Genomic DNA, 20,104 nt, shown 5'->3' on the forward strand with positions numbered 1-20,104 from the left:
ATACTTTAGTTAACAATTTAGCATATAGATGTCGACACCATACCCCTCAATGAGGGGCATCTCAAAATTTTTCAAATATGAAGACTTGGAGGTTGCAATTACATCATCATCATCATCATCATCAAATAAGGCATCGTGGCCAAGATATGGGCCTTTGCCGTGTATTTGTATTTTTTCTACTGTTTTTGGTTACAACAGTCAACACCGGTGCTGCTGATGATGATGATGCTGTAAAGCAAGCTTGTAGAGCCTAGGCAGCATACCGGTGTGAAAGTACCCATCTATAGGGGCATAAGCTTGGCAACAGCCAGAATTAAGGGGTATATGTCACCCAGTTGTAAAAAAGAGCTCTAGTCTAACCATTTGATCCCCCCCCCCTCCCCTCCCATGAGAGCCTGTGCCCCTACACTCCGGACGCACTGGTTATGTCAGGATTTCCAGGGAAATGCCTCGCTCTCGGATGTGGGCTAGTGCTATAAATGGCTATTTTCAGTTAGATTGAAGTGCATGTCACGAACATTCCCAAGTGAAAGGCTTTGAGATTGCGGCTTTGGCCTTATATTACTCGGATGGGGCGGGGAAACATGTTGAAATTTACATTCGACTGCTTGACGATTTCGGCACAGGATGAATTTGACTTTCCCGCCGAAAAGTGCTGACGAATTTCAAAACCACGTGGCGCTTGGCTGAATAAAACTCGTGGTACATCGCAAAATTAAAAAAACATAATTTCCCTTAAAAAGGTTGGAAATCATCTTATTATTATTTCAGGCCCTTTTCCAATCAACTATCAGCGCTTAGAAAATAGTGGGTCGCATTTTTTCAAAGTTTGGGTATTCCGTATTGGAAATCAATATTTCTATTTTTAGAATTAACTCATCGGTCACGTGATTTTAGAGATGTTCCTCACCCCGCGAAATAGAATACACGTGTGGTGTAGACAGCAAATTTACTGACATACTAGAGTCAATTGTGAAAATACGAACATTTCGTTTTGGCAAAGATGGGTGCCTACCTATCTAGTCCAATCATCGATAAAATTTCAAGTGATAGATCGGTAGAGAACTTCAGTTATGGAGCATCTTCCATGCAAGGTTGGCGGAAATCACAAGAGGTCTGCACAATTTTCAATCCCCTTTGTTCATTGCAGTGCATGCATGTACATTATGTACACAACTTTACACTGTGTACGCGTATTGTATATAAACATAGTTTTCGCATACAGTGCACACGAAATGTTATATCTCTCTTGCATGTCTTGTGTAAGACCAAAGAACGTTTTTGGCACATCATCGCTAATTATAGATTTCTAGTTAAAATTTACAATAATAACAATCCGCGATCGGAAATGACGTAGTTTGATCGCATACGACACTTGAGAAGTTGGCCGGGAAGTGGCGACTGTACGGTTTAGACAATGGGAGACTGCTTAAAAGTGTGGAATCGGGAGTGATTATCATATGATAAATTTTAAAACATTTTATCCTTTTTTCAGGATGCCCACAACTGTTCTCCAGAATTCGACAAAGACACAAACACATCATATTTTGCTGTTTATGATGGACATGGAGGTTGGTTTACTTTTAAAAGTAGTGTCAATAGACCCTTTTACACCAAGTGGAGGAAGTCTTTGTGGGCCCATACAAACCTAAATATAGGCACAACGAACAAAACCACATGTGGTGTGCGATCATGCAGTCTTTTGTTTGCTGCTTGTTTGTTGTGGCCTTCATTGGCTTCCTCCGCCTGGTGTGAGGGCCTCTATAGCCTGGTACTACAATCTTTACAAAAACAGACTCAGATGATTACTCACTCTTCAAAAGTTGAACCTTTCATTTTTCTCCATTTCGGATTGCAGGTGCTGAAGTAGCCCAGTACTGTGGTATGCATTTGCCAGACTACCTCAAATCAACAGAGGCGTACATGAGTAGCAATCTGTCTCAAGCCCTTGAGGACTCTTTCCTTGGGTTCGATGAAATGCTGACGAAGGAGGAGGTGATCAAGGAGTTGAAAGTTTTGGCCGATGTTGAGGATGACGTTGAGGAGGAGGACGTCCAAGGAGGTATTGAAGAATATCACAGTCACATACACTGTGGGTGGGTGGGTGGGTGGGGAGCTATGTGGTCAGCTGACCACTTGTATTCATTTTCCGCATGTACTTTTAAAAAGTTTGATGACCTCTAGAAGTTTCTTGGGCTGACATGATATAGTACTATGGCTCTCTTTGACACCAGTGAGAAATTGGAGGAGGGTTGGCAGGCATTTTTCACTTGATTGTCCAAGGCTTTGACTTCTAGGAGTAATTGTGTGACACAAAATAAATCGTTGATAGTTTTCCTGTCATGTCATAGTTGTCATGTCTGAAGAAAAGCCCTCCTGCACTACAGAAGATATTTATTCTGAAAAGTTGGGATTGTATTATGTGAATACAATCTGGAGCAATGCAATGATTTTGATGTTCTGAATCTGATATCTACCATCTTCTTTTGTTTCAGAGATTGAGGAAACTGTTATGTTGAACGAGGAGGCTACAATGCCCCTCGAGCAAGTTCTGGCAAAGTACGGCGGGGTGGAGAGTCTGTCACCTGGTGTTCGTGAATTATACAAGAAAAATGAAAAAATCCAGTCGCCCGCTTTGAAAGGAAAGAAAGAATCAAATGGTGAGGAGAAGTCAGGGGAACCAGTTGCTGGTTCAAGTTCAAGTTATGCCAACTCCACTGTAAATAGTAACAGCTCAGGAACACAGTTAGTAAACGGTCATTCAGAAAATGAGAACAATGAAAATATGGAACGGGAGCAGGCCAACAATGCACAAAATTCTTCAGAGACTGCGACTACCAGTGATACACACGCACATGTATCCTGCTCGGACAATAAGAGCAATCCAACAACGGATTCTAATCTCCAAGAACAGACCGTGAGCTCCTCGGACTCTGGTAGTAAATCCGAACCCAGCTGCAGTAATTCTATAGCTGGTGGCGGTAAATCGGACATCAGTGGAGGCGGGGAACCTTTGGCGACATCTTCGGCAGCTATGTGCAGTGAGGCAGCTGGAAGTTCAAGTTCAGGAGATGTTTGTTCATCAGCTGGTTCATCTTCTGATGGCATTTCTGGCTCAGCTGCAACTTCTGCATCCGCTGGGAGTTCTTCGGGCCTGTCGGGCAGTTCTTCAGCAGCCCAACCGGGCGGTAGTGGTTCTTCAGCTGTTGGTTCATCAGATGTAAGTATTTTCCCATCGTGTTGTTGTAAAGGGTTTGAGACCTTATGGTTTACATTTTTCTCAAAGAAATAATGCTGAAGTCCAAGAGAAGGTAATATTTATGTATTGATGATGTTGCCTCACCTGATAGTCAGTTTCAGTGTTACAAATTCTGACAGCACCCATTACGAGGTCCAACGTAGGCTTGATCATAAAGCTATGAAGGAAAGTCATCTGAAGCAGTACTGTTCAGAATGCTGTTTCGTCATGAAACTTGCTGAAAATTCAATTTGTACATTTTCACCCATGGAAACATAACTTTACAAATTACCATTAGAATAGACTGAGTAGTCCCTGAGAAGGTCAAGGCTTGGTGGAATCATTAGGTTGCGCTGTAGCAAAACAGATCACTCTCATTGTACAAGTTATGAATGATCTCTTTCAGGTTGATCCACAGCCTTGCTCCTCCAGCGGTCGCACCCACAAGGCTCGAGAACACATTATTCCAGAAGACGACGAGAGCGAATCCAGTTTCAACAGTGATGAAGAAGAAACTGAGGAAGAGGACAGGTCGGTACCGACATTAGGAAAACACCATACCTCTTCTTTCTTGATCTGCAAACAGTCAAAAGATCAAAGCAAGTTGGCTAGACCTGTTTTAAAAAGCTGTATGAATCAAAGTGTATCTTGTAAGGGTACATGATATAGAGTATGGATTTTTGATTTGGACCTACTATTTTATGATGATGAATACTCTTTGTTGCAGTGATGAGTTGTGTGAAGATGACAGTGAGGATGATGAAGATGATGAGGGTGAAGCCGATGAGGGTGATGGACCCATGTTTTCTTTTGTAGAACAGGTAGGGGTAAGCAAATTGAACTTTCCATTCTGAAGCATGGTATTGTAGATTGTTGTCATGTGTTGTCATGTCATATGCTAAAATTCTGCAAATGCAGTGTCCGCATTTGAAACAAGGGATTGCACACGTTCACCATAACTCACCTAAAATAACGAATTCTACAGAAAAATTGGAATGTCTGACACAAGCCATGATTGATTTAGATAATTTGATAGAGTGCATCTTGAAAATGCCAAATGATCAGGCTTTTCGTAGGGAAAAATAATTTAAGTATGATATCACCATCTGGTTTATGAATGAGATTTATGTGATTTATGAATGAGAAGTTGTAAATTCCTGACTTAGGTTCTTACCGGGCCGTTCAAAACTCCCTATTTTTGTGAGCATATCATGACAGGTTTCCTTCAACTAAATCATTCCTTGGTAATGTATTTCAGCCTGGTTCAAACAGTGGTACAACAGCAGTTGTAGCCCTTCTGAGAGACCGAGAACTCTTCGTAGCCAACGCTGGTGATTCAAGATGTGTGGTGTGCCGAGGAGGAGAGGCGATCGACATGTCTGTTGATCATAAACCTGATGATGATATCGAGAAGGCGAGAATCACTGAAGCAGGCGGGAGGATATCATGGGATGGGCGAGTGAATGGAGGACTGAATTTATCACGTGCCATAGGTTAGTATGATGCAAAGTTGATGTGACAGATTAAAATGTGTCCTGGTCTCTTGAGACAAATGGGATTATGTGGCTGGTAAGGGAACAAGATCTCTTGCCTTAGTACCATGGATGTCCTCTAGGCGTCTGCTTAGTAATGTTCTATGGCTATCACCGCAGTCAATTTTGTGATCATTTTCTTTCCCTTAGGGGACCACACCTACAAGAACAATGAGTCTCTGCCCCTAAAAGACCAGATGATCTCAGCATTACCCGACGTCAAGACCTTGAACCTAGGACCACAGGATGAGTTCATGGTACTGGCTTGTGATGGCATATGGTGAGTACTGGCATTATCTATCTTGGTATCGGAACAATTGGCAAGTTGGCTAGTTAGCTGAATTAGTTGTGGGGGGGGGGGGGGCACTTTGGTACAGGCTGACTGAATATGGATGACCTTTTTGATTTGATGAGCGGCTTGATTTTAAACATTTGCTGAACTGTTTCAGGAATTCAATGACAAGTGCTGAGGTGGTTGCATTTGTGAAGGAACGGATGGACAAGGCAGACCGTCTATCATCAATATGTGAAGAGGTAGGTGACTAGTTTTGTTAGAGCTTTTGACGGGTTGGTGGCTGTAAAATCAAAAAGGAGAGGGACTAACCTTCTTGGGTAGCTTGATATGTCTTTAATTCAGCTTGTCATACAATGCTTTGCAGCTAAAACGATTTAATAACATACTTAAACATTTTCATTTCAGATGTTTGACCATTGTCTTTCACCCGACACCTATGGTGACGGTACGGGCTGTGACAACATGACCTGCATTATCATCAAATTCCATTTCAAGGATGCATCGGTACCAATAACTAGGAAACGCTCGGCAGTTGAGGAAGATGAAACGGAGGACATGGCATCGAAAAAGTGTAAAGTGGACTCGGAAGGAACAGAGGTGTCAACCTCGTGAATGGAAATTTTCGGTCTGTGGTGATTTTCATCTTTTTTTCGAGGTGACTCTGCATAAATCATAGTTTGAGGAGGGGATGAGGCATTGTTTTAAAATGGACAGTCAGGTTATCTTTCCTCCTGGACAACTGATGTTATTAGGGGCATTATTACAAAGGTGTTTGCTGCCCAGTAACCTTCCACATAGAGTAGGACCTTCGTGTTGGACACACTCTAAATGCCCAAATTCAGCTTACTACCCATTTTGGTGTGATGAGTCACTTATGTTAGAAAGTGTTGAATGGGCCTTTTCCAGGAGCTATAAAGTGAAGTTTGCTTGTATAGTGCCAGCCCTGCTGAAAGTGCCAGCAATATTTGGTTCATGTGACAAATTTTACTTTAAAAGTCCTATCTCTAATGCCAGGTACCTGGCCAAAGGGCAGTTTGTACCCTAAATTTAACAAACTAGCAGCTATAAATCAGTGTGACTGTAAGATGTCACACTGGTGTCAGTTGGGAGGTCTGTATTGATAGTTTGTTCGAAAGATCGCAGAGAGGGCTTTAAAATCTCCACGATTGTTTGTCACACACTGGATTAAATAATTTTTTAAAACTTTCTAAATTGAACATTTGTTTGAAACTTTTGTTATTAAATGCATTATGCAGAAAGGTTGCAAAACAAAATAAAAAAATGTGCTATTTGCATTTGTGAAAACCCAGTCAAGCATAAGTCTTGATTTCTTATCAAATTTATTGTGTTTATCATTAGTACTGAATCATTTCGTCTGATTTCTGTTACTAATATCATTAGGAACATTGTTGAAAATATTTGTTAAACTTGGCATTTATGCAGATCTTCATGGAAAATTTGTGTTGTATAGTTATCAAGAATGATATTTAAATATCATTTAATAAAGAAAGAAGTTGCGATATGTTGTTTTATCGGTTTCCTTCAACACAGTATCATTATTGACACTAGCCAATGCCAATACTATCTACCATACAAGCAACCTACCAATACTTTGCATGAGATGCAATGCCACTACATTGGATGGCAAACACATGGTTCCCCTTGGACACTGTCTCCTGCCTCATGAGAGGACAACAGTGGAAGACTAGTGTCACAATCAACGAGACGTTTACCTGACATTCAGTGCCACTGCATTGGATGGCAAACACATAGTTCCCCTTTGACCCTGTCTCCTGCCTAATGAGAGGACAACCATTGAAGACAGATGTCACAACCTAATAGTAGTTTTATTACATGAAGTGCAGTACCACCTTCTTGGATAGCAAACACATGGTTCCCCTTGGACACTGTCTCCTGCTTCATTAGAGGACAACCATTGGAGACCGATGTCACAACCTAATAGTAGTTTTATTACATGAAGTGCAGTACCACCTTCTTGGATAGCAAACACATGGTTCACCTTGGACACTGTCCCCTGCTTCATGAGAGGACAACCATTGAAGACAGATGTCACAACCTATAGTAGTTTTATTACATGAAGTGCAGTACCACCTTCTTGGATAGCAAACACATGGTTCCCCTTGGACATTGTCTCCTGCTTCATGAGAGGACAACCATTGAAGACAGATGTCACAACCTAATAGTAGTTTTATTACATGAAATACAATACCACCTTCTTGGATAGCAAACACATGGTTCACCTATGCCAGTGTCCCCTACTTCATGAGAGGAAAACCATTGAAGACAGATGTCACAATCTAATAGTAGTTTTATTACATGAAGTGCAGTACATACCACCTTCTTGGATAGCAAACACATGGTCCACCTTTGCCATTGTCCCCTGTTTCATTAGGGGACAACCATTGAAGACAGACGTCACAACCTACCAGTAGTTTTATTACATGAAGTGCAGTACCACCTTCTTGGATAGCAAACACATGGTTCACTTTGGCCACTGTCCCCTGTTTCATAAGAGGACAACCATTGACAACAGATGTCACAACCTACTAGTAGTTTTATGAGATGAAGTGCAGTACCACCTTCTTGGACAGTAAACCCATGGTTCACCTTGGCCACTGTCCCCTGTTTCATTAGGGGACAACCATTGGAGACAGACGTCACAACCTACCAGTAGTTTTATTACATGAAGTGCAGTACCACCTTCTTGGATAGCAAACACTTGGTTCATCTTGGACACTTGTCTCCTGCTTCATGAGAGGTCAACTATGGATGACAGATGTCACAACCTACCAGTAGTTTTATTACATGAAGTGCAGTACCACCTTGTTGGATAGCAAACACATGGTTCACTTAGGCCACTGTCCCCCGTTTCATAAGAGGACAACCATTGAAGACAGATCACACAACCTACTAGTAGTTTTATTACATGAAGTACAGTACCACCTTCTTGGATAGCAAACACTTGGTTCATCTTGGACACTTGTCTCCTGCTTCATGAGGGGACAACTACGGATGAGAGATGTCACAACCTATACTAGTAGTTTTATTACATGAAGTGCAGTACCACCTTGTTGTATAGCAAACACATGGTTCACCTTGGACACTGTCCCCCGTTTCATAAGAGGACAACCATCGAAGACAGATGTCACAACCTACTAGTAGTTTAATTACATGAAGTGCAGTACCGCCTTGTTGGATAGCAAACACATGGTTCACCTCGGACACTGTCTCCTGCTTCATGAGAGGACAACTATGGAATACTAAAGTCACAATCTAGTAGAACTTTACCTGACATTCAGTGCCATTGTATTGGATGACAAACATAGTTCCCCCTTTTCTCTGTCCCCTGCTTGATGAGAGGACAACTGTTGAAGACATACGTCACAACCAACTAGTGCTTTACACGACATACACTGCCATGCACTTTATTGGATGGCAAACACATGGTTCTCCTTGGATATTGTATCCTGTTTCATGAGAGGACAACCATTGAAGACAGATGCCAAAAGCTACTATTGGATGGCAAACACATGGTTCCATTGTACACGGACTCTGTTTCATGAAAGGACAACCATGCAAGACAGATGTCACAACATGAACTGCACTGCCACTCAATTGGATGGCCGAAAGGGTGTTGCGATACAACAGTAAATTTTTCTTGATTATTATCTTCATTTCAAATTTTGTTCACGTTTATACATCAGAAGTGTGCTGCCCCTGTCGAAAGTACTTAAAAAACAAGACAAAATTAATTCCAATAACCCTGATTTTATTTCATTCTTATTCAGCATAATTTTATACAAACAGCACATCAGCATCACAAGCAAAATTATTAAAGAGAGATCTAGTTCATACTAAGTTTATCATGTATAATACTCCTTTGAGGACACGGTCGGAAAAAGTCAGGAAAGTGTAAAGTTTCCAGATTTTGTGTCCTTTTATTGATACTTAATAAGAGTAAAGTAGAAAGAAGATGCACCGACTTAGATATCTAATTGACACAGTTTTGATTCCTATTATCTTGTGCCTCCTTTTAAGAATCTTCAATTTCACTGTCTTGTTTCGTCAACCCCACAGCGAGGACTGTACAAAAGACTGGTAAAGCAAACTGATCACTATTTTAAGCTGGAAACACTTGTAAAAGCTGTATTAAACATTAAATGCTTTGCCTGAACTATCACAAGAACACAGTCTCAAAAACAGCCCCCCCCCCCCCCGAAACAAACCAACCAAGTTTACAACTCTTCGAACTCAAAATGTGACTAGATCATTTTAATTTGTTGTCGAGATTTAGTTTTAAAAGATTCTACTCCAATTATCCCATTCCTCAGCTGTATCAAAAATACTAAACAATTCTCAGCATACAAAGATTGATTAAACAGTCAATTCAGACCCTGTGTGACTTTATTGTAAACCGTCAAATTTTTTTCCGGAATGTTTATTTTTCGCAAATTGGGGCTTTTGCTAATCTGCGTAAATAAAACCGCCACGAAAATTTGGCATCATACAGAGCTATGAACACAGCAGTTTGACATCTATTCACAGGAAATATTGTCGAATGGTTGAGCGAACCAATATATGATGATATGTATTACCCTTTGGAAAAATGGAAGATTACAGCCTGTTCTTTGAACTCAAAATGTAACTAATCATTTTGAGGTCATGCCGGAGATTCCTGTTTATTCTTCTTTTACCATAAATTTACTCGCTGTTTAGTTGTAACTATTGACAATGCTCAGCATACCTCAATCAATAAAACATTTAACTTGGACCATGTACTTCCAAAAACAGCTGACTAAATTGCTCCTGTTCCAACTTTCTGTGCCTTATACATGGGTCCAAGGAGGTCGAACATTGTGCTGCACAGGTCATCTATGTCATACTTGTGCTCCCATTCCCAGTCGTTCCTTGACCCGCTGTCATCAAATACCTGTGGCCAAGAATCAGCTGAAAACAAAACGAAAAAATAAATTTTTGGAAGGTTTAAGATTTTAACGCAACAAGGCAGGATTTCATCTTAGCTCTCTGCCAAAGGTGAATCAAAACTGGTTGCAAGGGATATGAATCATGAACTGCGGTTTTAACACCTCAGTTCCAACCAGAACTTGTTTATCACTGTGCATACTGTGCACTTTCAAATGTAATCTTTAGCATACTCTGAACACACTCACATGCAACTCTAAAAGCACTCAGATCATCTGTATAATGCTTTCTACTCTTCCATCTTTGAATCCATTATGACACTAATTTTGTGACATTGCACCAATCCTTACCAATGTCCTGCCTCCCATCAGGCCTGTAGGTCACTTCTAAATTCGGTACATGTTTCCTCACAGCTGTCACCAACTGTTCGGGCGTGAAGCTCATTGCCGCCACATTATATGTCCGAAGTCTCAACCTCTCCTGCGGCATTTCCATGTAGGTAATAATAGAACGTAGACAATCGTCGATGTACATCATCGGGAGCATCGTGTCGGGACGGAGATAACATTCAAACTTTCCAGTACGTATGGCGTCATGGAAGATCTTTACGGCATAATCTAAAAGATATGAAAATGATTGCTCAAAGGGCTGTTAAAGACCATTTGTTCTGCTTTCGTAACACAAAAGGTTAGGTGGTACAATTCTAGCCCCAATGTGCATTGATCTGTACCACCACCCCTTTTCATCACTGCAAAGGCTGCAATTGTACTGGGGCAATAATTGTACCACTTTACCTTATAACGCCACAGAGACACACAGCCAAATCATTCTAAGTTTATTTAAGTTGTAGCCTATGCCCGAGATACATTATAGTTGAGTGAGAGTAAGACTATAATGTGGATTGTCTTCACCAACTCCAGCACTATCACTTTCTTGGAAATTTCGGTCTCCTGATGTGAAGTATAAATTAGCATTTATGATAACAGAATCAAATTCTACTGAAGGTTACAGTCTTCTAAGAAATCTGACCAGTTGCTAGCATGAGGTGAGACAAGTCAAGACATTTAGGACAATTGTTGCCTCTCCAAATTGCCACTTGGCAGCCCATTCTCAAATGAAACATAGTAGGCAAGGTGTTCTAGAATTTTTAAGCAAAGAAAGTTGAGTATAAACTGACCTGTTGTTCCACCTCCGGGGTTTGTATCAGCAGATATCACGCCAGGAAAACGTAAACAACGGAAGTCTAAACCAAATTTGTGAAAATAGTACTGAAAGGACAAGAAAATAACAAGCCACAATTACCCAACAGGTTCGTACAGTAGAACCGCCCTATCAAGGTCACCCGTGGAACTGGCAAATGCTGTCTTTATTAGAGAGGCGTCCACTTTGGGACCAAAATCAGTGTGTCCTGCTCACAGAGGTGTCCGCTAACGGAGGTTCCACTGTAGTTAGCCCTGAGCTGACTTGTCTGTGAGACTGGGTGAGGATATTAAAATCATGGCTATACTGTCAACAGCCTGCAGTATAATGTAGAGGGCTTCTTAACCACACAAATGATGGGACAAATGTGGGTTGTGAGCAGGGCCGCACCACATCATAGATTTCAATCATGCGTTTAAAGTAAATCCATTGTGTGTGTGCCGATACTTATGGTGGTGACTGTTTACCACTGACTGATACTGCATAGCAAGGGCACAAGAGACAGTAGCCCATTGGCAGCTATCCTGAAGAAAAATGAAACGGCCAGGGGCCATTGTGCTCACCGTATACATCTTTTAGTAGGCAGGATCATGCTTAGTTTAGAGGTGAATATGGTGAACACAATCAGGCATGAAGACTTTTTTTAGATGTGTATTGATGTCAAGTAATAAGACAGGGCAGTATATACAAGTTTATGATCCAACCAATAATTGTCTATGACATCAACAAGATCAATATCGGGTGATTGCTAAGAGTCCCTGCAATAAAAAATTCATCGAAAAAAAGTCATTAATAAGCAAGATATTGCACGTCTTACTTTTTCAGTTTTGACCCCCTGGTGGCCAAATCAAGAATCAGATGAGGCCAAAATTCGGTGTCAGAGATTATCTGATGTAGGGGGTTACATGTACCAACTTTCAAGTTCATAGCTTCAGCAGTTAAGAAATGTGCCATAGTTACACTCTAATGGCCAATTTACGCCATTTGACCTCTGTGACCTAGAAAAGGAGGTCAAATCCAAAAATCGTAGGACATGTGGTGTATCCTTGCTAGAAGTCCCTGCCATAAAAATTTTATCGAAAACAATTCACTCAAATAAGCAAGATATTGCACTTCTTCCTTTTTCCATTATGGCCCCCTGGTGGCCGAATAAAGAATCAGATCAGGCCAAAATTCGGCATCAAAGGTTATCTGATGTAGGGGGTTATATGCACCAAGTTTCAAGTTCATAGCTTTACTGGTTAAGAAACGTGCCATAGTTTACACTCCAATGGCCAATTTACGCCATATGACCTCTGTGACCTTGAAAAGTAGGTCAAATTGAAAACCCGTAAGACATGTGATGTATTCTTCCTAAGAGTACCTACCATAAAAATTTTATCGAAAACAAGTCACTTATAAGCGAGATATCACACTTTTTAGATATCCACTTTTGGCCCCCTGGTGGCAAAGTTATGAATCAGATCAAACTGAAATTCAGCACCAGAGGCTATGTGATATAGGGGGTTATATGTACCAAGTTTCAAGTTCATAGCTTTAGTGGTTAAGAAACGTGCCATAGTTTACACTCTAACGGCCAATTTCGCCATATGACCTCTGTGAACTTGAAAAGTAGGTCAAATTAAAAACCCGTATGATATAAGATGTATATTTGCTATGAGTACCTACAACACAAGTTTCATCGAAAACAAGTCACTAATAAGCGAGATATCACACTTTTTAGATATCGACATTTGGCCCCCTGGTGGCCAAGTTGAGAATCAGATCGGACCGAAATTCAGTGTCAGAGGTCACCTGACCTAGGGGGTGCTGTGTACAAAGTTTTAAGTTCATAGCCCTAGCGGTTAAGAAACGTGCCACTGTTTTTTAAATAGGATACGACGACGGACGACGGACGATGACGACGGACGACGGACACTGCGGTATTACATAAGACTCCCCTACAGTGAGCCAAAAATCAAGAAAATGTAAGATACAAGTCAGAAAAGACAAAAGGGAAAAGATAAAAAATAATAAAATAAAAAAATATTTTTGGCCGTCCCTGACCGGGGTTTGAACTCACGACCTTTGGATTGCCACAACACGAAAAACACAAAACATGCAATTTCGGCCATATCTGTGTCTGCGTTGTGACCTCTGTGACCTCGACAAGAAGGTCAAATTATAAACCCATATGATATATGATGTATCCTTGCTATGAGTACCTACCACAAAAGTTTTATCGAAAACAAGTCATCAATAAGCGAGATATCACACTTTTTAGATATCCACATTCGACCCCCTGGTGGCCAAATTGAGAATCAGATCGGACCGATATTCAGCACAGGAGGTTATCTGATATAGGGGGTTATATGTACCAAGTTTCAAGTTCATAGCTGTGGCGGTTGAGAAACGTGCCATAGTTACACTGAAACAGCCAATTTATGCCATTTGACCTCTGCAACCTTGAAAAGTACGTCAAATTAAAAACCTGTACGATATATGATGTATCCTTGCTATGAGTACCCACCACGAAAGTTTTATTGAAAACAAGTTATTGATAAGCGAATTATCACACTTTTTAGGTATCCACATTCGGCCCCCTGGTGGCCAAGTTGAGAATCAGATCAGACCGAAATTCAGCACCAGAGGTTATCTGGTATAGGGGGTTATATGTATTAAGTTTCAAGTTCATAGCTGTGGAGGTTCAAAAACGTGCCATAGTTACACTGAAACAGCCAATTTACGCCATTTGACCTCTGTGACCTTGAAAAGTAGGTCAAATTAAAGACCCGTATGATATATGATGTATCCTTGCTATGAGTACCTACCACAAAAATTTTATTCCAAACAAGTCATTAATAAGCGAGATATCACACTTTTTAGATATCTACATTCGGCCCCCTGGTGGCCAAATTAAGAATCAGATCGGACCGAAATTTAGTGTCACAGGTCATCTGACCAAGGGAGTCCTGTGTACAAAGTTACAAGTTCATAGGCTTAGCGGTTAAGAAACGTGCCACTGTTTTTGAAACAGGATACGACGACGACGACGGACGACGACAGACGACGACGGACGACGGACACTGCGGTATTGTAAAGACTCCCCTACGGTGAGCCAAAAATCAAGAATGCATCATGGGGACAACCTACCTCTCCCATGAGTTCCCCATGAACTTTGGACACCCCATATATTGTCCTTGGTCTCTGAATGGTAAGATCTGGCGTAGGATTACGAGGGGAAGTTGGGCCGAATGCACCTGCAAAGGAAATAAGGAACTATGTAAGTATATGTACCTTTTTTCCCTAGATTTGCGGAAGCCACTATGTCTCAGCAGGATGTTACAAAGGCTTCTGTGCACCGTCAATCCCAAGGGTGGGGCCTCTAACATCACTGCACGTTTGGGTGCAAAGACAGAACGACGGCCCTGAAGATCTTAAGTCATATTCCCATTTCAAGCGCTCAACCTTTTGGACCAAAGATGCCACAACAACTTACCGATTGTGCTTGGCACAAACACCTTCAGCTTGTATTGCTTGGATAATTCCAGTACATTGTGTAGACCTTCAATGTTGACCCTCATAGCTAATGGAATGTTCAGTTCTCCTACCGCGCTCAAGAGGGCGCTAAAATGGACCACCCAGTCGATTCGATGATTAACAACGATCTCTTGAAGATTCTTGAAGTCGAGTATATCAGCATACAGGTATGGGCCTGAAGAATAAAAGTTTCAATTTCAACTAAATTTTCAAACAACTCATCACCTGCTCCAAGTGATTTGACTCAATCAGACACTTTTGAGCACCCTTGCCTGCATTTCTTCAAATTCACTCTGTAAGTATAAAAGTTGTGACTCTTCGTTCGATCAATTAGCTTTGTTTAAGGCTCTTTTTGGACCATGACCTTCTTGGACCCAAAAAACTTGGTCCACCTTACAGAAACTATCTCGGACCATCTCATTTTTGACCACTTTTTTCATTTTACCAATACAGATTACCTCAGATGGGATGTTCAAAGTCATGCTCGCTTATGGATAAACTTAATCTGTTTCTGCCGTTCAAAATGGTAAAGGTAGTATAACAAGCCCTGCTATAAAGTTACTCTACCATGCGGGCCTCAAAGGAGGCTTCAATTTACTCTCCTGGCAACAACCTTATACTAGAAAGAAATCGACATCCATGTAATTGTAAGCATCACTTACCACTTTCTAATATCTGTTTTGTGGGTTTGATGATGTCAGACATAATAATATTTTCTTTACCAAACCTTTCTCTGAAATGTACAAAGGATTAATCACGTTTAAAAATACACATGATGGATTTGTACTTCTTGTCACCCAATACTGGCCTACAGTGAGGGGGTTTATTAGCCTTTTGAGTATGAGGATTTGCTCAGGACAGAAGGTGACTTCACCTACTTAGTCACATTCTCCATAACATGCACATTCATAATGAGATAGAGTAGAACCTCTCATTAAAGGACACCATTGGAACTGACAATTGATGTCCCAAAGAGGAAGGTGTCCTGATTACAGAGGTCAAGTTGTATAGAAATGATCGATCTGGGGCCAAAACTAATGTCTGTAATAGATAAGTTGTCTTGCTAACAGAGGTGTCCCCCAAGGGAGGTTTTGCTGTACTTTTACACTGGTCAAGGTTGAAGGCTGTCCTACATCAAAACCCTGCTGCCTGTTACTTTTGAACCCCCTCATTACCTCCATAAAAACTGTTACAGAATTCATGATACATGTATACTGCAAAAGTGCTGGAATGCTTCAGAAAATGTACACAAACATTCTACCAACTGTTTGTTGACTTTTTTCTAATATCTTGTCTTTGGCTAGTATGAATTGATGGAACAAACTGAAATTAGTGATCAAGGCTGCTTGCGGGTCCAGGATTTTGGTTGGAAACTAATACAGTAATAGTAAATAGGAACACATGATATATCTTTATTTGAGGTACTTACCTTAGAACTTTGGCTAAACCAGTACCAAGCTGGCCAAGACTCCCTGTAATTTTGAAAGACAATGAAAAAAGTTAAAACACATTATACTGTAAGATTCAGGCATTTATTTAGTCTCAATGATGGTTCTGCTAAGGGCCAACAGGATGGTCATTACCTCAATCGATTAGCCAACAGGTTGCAGATTTTTGCACGTAAACAAAGTAAATGATTTGTAGGCCTTGGTAAAGTGCAGATATTAGCTAGCTACACAAAGGTTAAAGGTCATTCTTACTTACCAGTAATAAGTATCTTGGGGGGATCCTCCTCCTCAACCTTGTGTGTGGCTGTGTCATTAAAGATGGTCATCACAGAGCGAGCGGAAAGGTTTGTTAATGTCTTCCTCTTCAAAGTGCCCCTCAAACTGCAAGTCCGGAGCGAGTGCAGCATTGTTGAAAACATTTTGAAAACTAACAGATGAGGTCTCTTTCTATAATCCAGTCACTTTCTGTAATTGAGGTTGCAGTAAGAAATTCGTTGCTTCCTCTTCTGTAGCGCTCTGTCCCTTTTTAATGTACTGTCTGGTTGCTTGCAAATGGATTATCAGCCCCGGATTGTTCTGAAAGAAAATATGGTAGCCTGCAGTATTGTACTAAAAGAATTCCCTTCATAAAGAGGGATGGCAATGTTTTCCTTAAACGATTTGATGACTTGGCTAACGACACCATCACACAGCAAATGCTAGGCCTGTGAAGAAGAGATAGCAATAGATAAAACCAATAGATAGCATCAGTCTTTGCAGAATGAGAGAGTTACATTTTGTCAAAGATTCCGGAAATAACCTCAGAAATGAATACCTGATAAAGAACTTAGACAAAATTTTACTTGAGTGGCAGCATATTTGCATTTGTGAACATCATTATGTTAGTTTTTATCGAGTTTTTATCATGTATCAGTTAGTGAATCTAAGATCTCTGCCAGGATTCCCTGAGATTGGGAGGACAGATGGCCCACATGGCCGAGAAGGTGCTCGAAAGTAAATGGAGAGAGAAAGCAAGTAGGTGATATCCTGGATAAAACTAATGTTCATACCGGTACAACTTACATACACTTAAACCATGAATAAATTATGCAAAATGCCAGTGGCCGGATAAGTACATATCCACACATTAATCTATAATATTGATTTGATACAAAATACACCTCAATTCCACTACTTTTAGGTTTACAAGTTTAAGCATGCCCAACCGAAGGTTAGTTCCATGTCCTTGAAATTCAAGTGAGACTATGAAGTACCAGAGAAAAGGGTCTGTGAATCCTGTCAAAGGGCCATGCCCTTTACACTGATCATCCATAATCTTTTCACAGCTCAACAGACAAGCTGATATCCTTTGCCATTATTCCTGGGGACTATGGCGCTTAAACTGATATAGGTCTACAGTCTTGTCAAGACTTGCCAGAAAAAATATCCATGCACATTAGTGTCGCCAATGAGATACCATTTTTTTTGTCCAGTTAGTGACTGAGTGGTTATAGGAGAAAAACTATGCATGCCACAAGTATATACTGCTACAGGAACAGGGCCAAATTTTAATTGAACAAAATTGTAATTAGGTTTTCACAAGCACCAGCAGCAGAGGCCCTTGAGACTATTGTAAATAAGATGCATCCCCCACATAATGACAATGGCAAGATATTTCAAGGCTGTATCACAATGAATTTTACTGTCTGTGCAAAATAGATGCCAGCTTTTACTGTGCTTCTGTTTGATGGTATAAGTAATTGTTACACCAACTTTCAACATATGGTTTTATTGATTGCGTATCTGGCACTTTACATGTGGATGTGTGCAACTGCCATGGATCATGCCACCTCAGACATATGTGTGTAATGTTAATCAATGAGACCTGGAGCAATGACAATGAACCTGGAATGGACCAGTCTATTGGTTGTGGAGCCTATTAAAGGGACAACTTGGGCATGGTATTAACCCTGCGTGCCACCACGCATGACCACTTGTAGTATCACACTGATGCTGATCTCTAATAACAATTATCCCTGGTTTGGGCACGAGCTGGTCAATTTCAGGCAGGCCTATGGATCCACCCCTTCCTAAACCACTGTTGCAGTTCAATGTTGTTTTCAATCATCCTGTGTGGAGGAGTGACGGTCCAGCCGGAAACCAATTTTGTATGAAAAATCAACATATGTCATGCCCAAGTTGTCCCTTTAAGTTGTCACAATCATGTGCTGCTGCTGATGTGGTCCCAAACAAGAAGTTGCCCTGATTAAAGTTGTAGGGCAAAAAGCAGACCTTATACACAGCCAGTTGTTTTAAAATAACCACTCTTGCCTTTGGCTTATGTATTCTGCAAATAATGGTATAGGATAAAATGTCTGTAAGCCTACAGTGCAGTTATGAAGGCCTACTAAATTCATTCAAACATGTCCTAGTCGAGACAAGGTTGCAAGCGGAATATTTCAATATGACTGTGAGATAGCAGAGAAGTTCCCAGGATATAACTAACTGACCTGGAATTTAGCCTAGTCTCCCTTTTAAGTCTGGAATGTCAACTTATTCATGTTGTATGGTAGATACAGGCCTGATGACACAACAATAAAGGATGAGTTTAATCATCAAGTCCAATTTTTTTCCTATAAAAACCTTGTTTTGGTCCCAAATTGGTTGTTTCCATTCAGTTTGACCTCTCTAATCAGACACCTCTCTATTAAGGAAAGCACTTCTCAGTCCCAAGGGTGTCCTTAATAGAGAGGTTCTACTGTTATAGTAAAAATAAGAGGAAAAAGTCTGAAATTCTGCAGACTTTGCCAATGATGAGCGAGAGTCCAGAATATGTAGCCAACATTTAACTCTCACAAGGCTAAATAGGCTATATGCACACAATCAAGAGAAACTAGTAAATTAGCACAGTCTGCCTACACTCCGGACAGAGTGGACCGGCCTCACCCGATAGCTTCAGCGGGGCTCAGGAGTCTAGCCTACCCCGGCACCTATGACCTACCTTTAGATGTCTGCTTGACCAGGAGAACCGTATGAAAGGTCTGAGCAAGCTGTACAAGGCCTACTACTAGTACTACAGCTGCGTATGGGGCTTATAATTATTGTAACGCGCTTTAATGCCGACACATGGCAAGCGTGGACACACCTGTCGCATGCACAAGGCTTAGACGATGTGACGAGCCCCCGACAGGAACCAATGAAAGTTGAGGAAAAGTGCCACACCTCCCGTATCTACAGCTCTTTCATTTTCCGGCAGCATCCCCTACATAATCACATCTGAAATAATTCACTCCTAAAAACACCCATCAAATTGTGGATATTGGAAACCAAACCTGTTTTTATTGAAATGTTTAAGAGTTTGTCCAAAGCATTTGCAAAAGAAACAGTTTTGTTTGGTTCAAATGCAAGCCAGAGTCGAGTATTACTGTTGGAGTGTCATGGGGGGTGTCATCAAGCAGTGACAAGGCAATTAACACTTTCTCACCAACAACTCAATTGATCAACTATATAACTGCCTAACTATTGCCCAATTTCGGTCAATCCTCTCTGCATCAGTGGCCTAGCTGCCCTCTGTTACAGTAATTACAACTAGTCCCTCCTGGGAATGACACCCGGAGATAGGCTCTGATTCCTTGGTCTTTAGTCTTGAGTCCGTTAAATTTTGAATAACTGTAACGGCCGGGGAATAAACATCGCAATAAGCAATAAAGGGGTGTTTAGTTGTGTAATTAGTCAATCCGCGTTTTTTGCACCTCACCTCCGAGTTAATAGCAGGCCTATGAAACACGCCCCAAACAGAAGCGGTAGATTGTCCCAAAACACGTGGCATCTGGGCGTGGCATAGAGACGTTAAAAGTCCCGCCCTGTGAATTTGCCGCCTGAAGCAGTGTGCATGGTGCCAGGGGTTTTATTTTGTTTCCAATGGCACTCGGACTGCTTTCAGGACTAC

At 41.0% G+C, this 20,104-nt stretch overlaps 2 protein-coding genes across 3 annotated transcripts; one reads left to right on the forward strand and one right to left on the reverse strand.

Moving 5' to 3' along the window:
- The first annotated feature begins 910 nt into the window (after window positions 1-910).
- LOC135486083 (protein phosphatase 1G-like) lies at window positions 911-6,578 on the forward strand. 2 transcript variants are annotated; one of them, XM_064768590.1, is made up of 10 exons: window positions 911-1,114; window positions 1,496-1,571; window positions 1,859-2,062; window positions 2,496-3,220; window positions 3,645-3,769; window positions 3,966-4,065; window positions 4,497-4,731; window positions 4,921-5,050; window positions 5,220-5,304; window positions 5,471-6,578. In XM_064768590.1, the coding sequence occupies exons 1-10, from the start codon at window positions 1,004-1,006 to the stop codon at window positions 5,675-5,677; spliced, it is 1,998 nt and encodes a 665-aa protein (XP_064624660.1). In that variant the 5' UTR covers window positions 911-1,003; the 3' UTR covers window positions 5,678-6,578. The 2 variants fall into 2 exon arrangements, with proteins under 2 accessions (XP_064624660.1, XP_064624661.1); XM_064768591.1 differs by having other exon boundaries at window positions 3,966-4,059.
- A 2,262-nt stretch (window positions 6,579-8,840) lies between these two features.
- Window positions 8,841-19,282, reverse strand: LOC135486234 (L-threonine 3-dehydrogenase, mitochondrial-like). The gene is made up of 9 exons (XM_064768894.1): window positions 19,157-19,282; window positions 16,433-16,752; window positions 16,158-16,200; window positions 15,391-15,461; window positions 14,688-14,903; window positions 14,342-14,448; window positions 11,187-11,277; window positions 10,360-10,626; window positions 8,841-10,033 (listed from the first exon to the last, which is right to left on the reverse strand). The coding sequence occupies exons 2-9, from the start codon at window positions 16,593-16,595 to the stop codon at window positions 9,882-9,884; spliced, it is 1,110 nt and encodes a 369-aa protein (XP_064624964.1). The 5' UTR covers window positions 16,596-16,752; window positions 19,157-19,282; the 3' UTR covers window positions 8,841-9,881.
- Window positions 19,283-20,104: the final 822 nt, after the last annotated feature.

The sequence above is a fragment of the Lineus longissimus genome, chromosome 4, assembly GCF_910592395.1.
Source record: "Lineus longissimus chromosome 4, tnLinLong1.2, whole genome shotgun sequence".
NCBI classification, from domain to species: domain Eukaryota; kingdom Metazoa; phylum Nemertea; class Pilidiophora; order Heteronemertea; family Lineidae; genus Lineus; species Lineus longissimus.